Genomic DNA, 4,889 nt, shown 5'->3' with positions numbered 1-4,889 from the left:
AAAAATAACACCACACAGGCATTAATAAACACCTAATGGATCAGATTATGTAAAAAAATAAAAAAAATAAAACTCAATTTTGACAAAAATGGAGATAGAACCTTATAATTCTAAACTCACGAATTATCTTTTATTTATTTTTTTGCCATTTTCTCATACATTAGATTAATTTGGGCGATTCTCTTTGGTTTGGGAGTGTAATATTGTTTTTAAAAGTGGCAGGTTTTCCTCCAGCGCAGGGGGTGGCAGCAGGAGTGGAGCTGGTTGACCGGCTAAGCTAATCAGTCTGTCCCCGGTGTCAGAGAGAGAAGGTCGGGCTCTTGTCCTCTCTCCCCCAGTCTCCCCAAGTGAATCATGGCGTCCTTAATGCTCATAAGAAGTTTTGGCAGAGTCTTTCACACACATGCCCAAAGAAAAGCGCTCAGTTTTCACTGTCAAGGTAAGGTGCTAATGGAAACTAAGCTAAGCTACCAAGGTTGCGTTAGCAGTCTGGGAACCCAATGTACAGCACAGGGGGTGTGGCAGGAAGGTAGTTAGCATATAGCTAGCTAGCTGTCTGGCTAGCTTGTGTGCCCAAAGCAAATTGTAGACAAGGTTTAGTTAGCTATGGATTAGCAAAGCTAGGTCAATGTGTTACTATCTAACGATGTTGCTTCATCCAACTGGTTAGCTTAGCTATTGCTTCATCTAACCAGCTAGCTATTGCTTCATCTAACCAGCTAGCTATTGTTTCATCTAACCAGCTGGCTATAGCAGGCCGATTGGATGAAGCATGGACACTGAGTTGAGACTTTAGCCTACATCAAGTTGCTCCCATACATATCCGTGTGTTGACATGATTGTAATCGTTACAGTAACAACATTGTGTAAACATGTTGTTGTTGTTGTTGTTGTTGTTGTTACATAGTCAATAGGTAATTCAATGTATGAGCTGATTACCCAAGTGTTGTGTGGTGAGGGTAAACTGCTATATGTAGCCTATCTATATATTTCAAAGGATTAACACTAATTTGTCAAAACAAAAACTCAGTCCCCATGCCAAAGGGTAAAAGCACTAGCTACATTACCCAAATAAATGCCAATTCACGAATACGTGTCGACACACAGCATTTAGGAACACAAACTACGGTATGTTAAACACTGTCTTTTTATATTCCTGCATTTTTTCAGCAGTGAGACACAAGTCTACGGTGCAGTACGTGACCCGCCCCGGCCTGCCGAAGCTGGCCTACAAGAAAGTGAAGGGGAAGAGCCCAGGAGTGGTCTTCATCCCCGGCTTCGCTTCCAACATGGGTGGGCAGAAGGCAGAAGCCCTGGAGGAGTTCTGCCAATCACTAGGCCACTCTTATCTAAGGCAAGACAACTATGCCATTTTCAGTGACAGAACATAGATTGTGATACTTAAAAAAAAAAAGACTGTCAGACATGCCTACATTGTCGTTTTTAAATCATTCCTTTCATTGTTCTTGGCCAGCATCACTGTTATTGAGACGGGCGACAGTGATATCATGTCAATGTATGGGCTTTCCTAGGTTTGACTATACAGGCTGCGGGTCATCTGAAGGTGAAATGCTAGATGGCACCGTTGGCACATGGAAGAGAGACGTCCTGTTTGTATTGGATGAGCTTGTGGAGGGGCCGCAAGTAAGTATATCCCTTCTGGTGTGATTAGGATGAACATCTGCCTAAAGAAAGACCATAATAGTAGACCATACCCCCATAGTACACCATATCCCCAAATAGGCATCACAGAGATGCACGTGATTATTTATGTCCATTGTGTATAGCAATCATTACTCATTATGCCTCTGAAACATGTAATCTTTGAGTGTGAATTGAGAACGCTAATCTGACATTGTGGCTATTCGGTTGTTAAGTCTGAAGTCACGTGTGATGTTTAGCAATTTCCGGGTCCAAATAAAGAATTCCCTGCACCAGAGTACCAGTGTACTAAAGCGGTAGAATGACATTTCAATATTTTTTAGACTCGGATCTATTCGTACAACAAGGGACACAGCACTTTCCCGTTTTTCCCATATTGTCAGCGTCTTTGAGCCTCGGAAAAGCGCTATACAAATATAATGAATTATTATTATTACTGCGGCATTTCGAAGAGAGCGCCTCAGCCAACGTTGGACCCGGAAACGCGTCACGACTTAACAACCGAATATACTTGTCCTGGTACATGATATTTCCATGGTTACGCTTGAATGGGTATTCTATAGCTGTAGAGATATCACAGATGTGCCACTCTCAGTCCAGTCATTAGGTGGTCATCTCTGACGTAGCCTAACATGTTCTGGTGCAGATCCTGGTGGGCTCCAGTATGGGTGGCTGGCTGATGCTTCTGGCCGCCATAGCCCGCCCAGAGAGAATAGCAGCCCTGGTCGGCATCTCCACAGCAGCTGACCACTTTGTCACCGTCTTCAATTCACTTCCTATAGAGGTGAGTGAGCATTCCAAATAAAGCTACTTTGAGTAGGGAGGAACCAAAAGAATGTGTGTTTGGAGTAGAGTCTCTGCACTCGATGTAATGGAACTTACAGGTATCAACAATCAAGGTGAGCCATTGTAATACATGCAGAAATGTTTTTATTGTAAACTGTTCCCACTCCAAAAATCTAATGTTATCCATTTCCCCTGCCCCCTGTCATTGTAGACAAGGAAGGAGATTGAAGCGGCGGGGCAGTGGGTGGTTCCTACCAAACACAGCCCAGAGGGCTCGATCAAATTCTCCATGGACTTCCTGAAAGAGGCGGAGCAGCACTGCGTACTGCAGAGCCCCATCCCAGTGACTTGCCCTGTGCGGCTCCTCCACGGAATGAAGGACGGGGATGTGCCCTGGCACATATCCATGCAGGTGGCCGAGCGGGTGCTCAGCAACGACGTCGACGTCACCTTGCGCAAGCACGGCCAGCACCGCATGGCAGAGAAGGACGACATCAAGCTCATAGTCTACACCATCGATGACCTCATAGACAAGTTGACCACTTTGGTTTGAGAGGTGGCCCATAGGACCATGCTGTGGTGAACCACAACTAGCACCCAGACCTCAAGTCGCCCGCACTCAGGCCGTTCTGTCCCGGGGTGTGTTACACAATCGAAGCACTACAAAAACACATACTGTGAAGAAAGGAACTCCTGATTCCTCTCTTGGCTGTCCATGCATTATGTTGGGATCTTTTTCCTTTTTTTTTGTACTGGTGCCATGTCACTTTGTTCACACTATTTTCAGTGTTTTGCTTTTGTGTGAACAGTTTATTTATTCCCACAATGTGGTCTGATAGTAATTCCATTAAACCTGCTGTCTTCAGTGGATTACGATTACTCCTAGTGCGACAGCCCATCAGTGTGTCCTCTTGTGAACAACATTTGAGTTTTGTTTGTTTACATTTTACTCAGACAAGTTAATGTAATGGTTTGATTGGCAGATAAGGTATGTGCCTTTGTTGTATATTCAAGCATGTGCATTTAATGACCAGTAGGAGGCAGCAAATGTCACTTCAGCACTTAGCATTTCACAATGTGCCATCATATCTCAGGCAGGAGAAATAACTGAGTTTATGAGAGAGATCTGTTGAAGGACTTTCAACTAACTGTCATGCTGATGTCCATGATGCACTGCCCTTTCCCCCAGGCTGATGCCCTTACTGGCTGTATGCTGCCCTGGCTGAACGAACATATATCTCTCTTTTAGTATTGATTTGTCCATGACATTTGATTTTGCTTACAAGGTCAAAGCAAACTATTGACCGTGCATGACAACTCGTGGATGAAGGACTTGATCGCTGTGTGTTTATTTTACATGTATTGTGATGTTATTTTAGTGTAAAAGGGGGATTTACTGTTGTGAGTGATGTCAGTGAGCTGTTAAAAATGAGAGAGCTCTATCTGACGACGCAACTAATGACACTGTTGACTTTGGTGTCAGCTCAGTTGTTGCTAGTGGTTTTGTTGCTAGTATGTCCTTTTAAAAAAAAATATGATGCAGATCTCAAAGAAACGGTTGCACACTGGCTTTGAGATGGCTACTGCCCTTATGGTAGTCTGGTCTGGGTGACTGGCACAGGAGCACCTTTTTGGCAAGGCCGTGGTTATGTGATGTATAGTATAGTCAACATTCCGATCCGCTGGTTCAAGCTGTGTGTGGATCCGAAAAGACACCCAGTGATCATAAGTATACTGCTGCCTGGTGCTGGACTGGAAGATAGAATTGTTTGGGACTCGAGAGTAGTTTTTTTCGGATAGCACAACCGTGATCATGAAAGTTAGATCTTGTTGGATAATTCGACGTATGAGACATGTTCCTTATCACTGGCTGATGTTATAGATGATATTTATTCAGGATTATAGTTCACTCCAACGCTGTTGATTGCAGCAAGGAGCACAGAATTGACAGTTCACCAAAACACTATAGCCATATCTAGATATAAATTGATGACCATTCCACTTAAAGCTGAGGCGATAAAGATAAGTAAAGTACATAGGGATGGTCACCAGGTAACTTATCTGTGTTTTGTTTTTTTCTTGTTTGTTGGGGATATAATCATATTACACAGTGGGTTTGGTTTGCACATTTCCCTTTTTGTGTGTAAACTGCACCTCTCCTTTATTCCGTCATGCTATTCATCCGATAGTTCTTGTTTTTTGTTTTTTTAAGTGAGCCATCTCCAAAGAAGTATCACGTTTCTTAACATGTATAACATGTATAATGCGTTTCATTAATAAAAACTTGATGTTGACAAAATCAGATAGAGGTTTTGTTTGTCTGTTACAGAGAAGTAAGCCAATACGTGATTTTACAGTCGGCACAGGCGACGTTTCTGTACAGGGTCTCTTGTATGTGAACCTGAGTGCTAGGCTTGTTCATAAGATGGAGCACCTCCCTG

The 4,889-nt window shown here is 43.2% G+C and overlaps 1 protein-coding gene across 1 annotated transcript; it reads left to right on the top strand.

Annotated features, from left to right (window-relative positions):
* The first annotated feature begins 297 nt into the window (after window positions 1-297).
* On the top strand, window positions 298-4,680 carry LOC308174570 (palmitoyl-protein thioesterase ABHD10, mitochondrial-like). The gene is made up of 5 exons (XM_080549666.1): window positions 298-439; window positions 1,171-1,354; window positions 1,533-1,644; window positions 2,309-2,446; window positions 2,660-4,680. Exons 1-5 carry the CDS (start codon window positions 355-357, stop codon window positions 2,999-3,001), a joined length of 861 nt encoding a protein of 286 aa, XP_080405792.1. The 5' UTR covers window positions 298-354; the 3' UTR covers window positions 3,002-4,680.
* The last annotated feature ends 209 nt before the right edge of the window (window positions 4,681-4,889 follow it).

The sequence above is a fragment of the Nansenia antarctica genome (genome assembly GCF_963989245.1).
Source record: "Nansenia antarctica genome assembly, chromosome: 20".
In the NCBI taxonomy this organism is placed as follows: domain Eukaryota; kingdom Metazoa; phylum Chordata; class Actinopteri; order Argentiniformes; family Microstomatidae; genus Nansenia; species Nansenia antarctica.
This window is presented reverse-complemented; position numbering and strand designations above follow the sequence as displayed.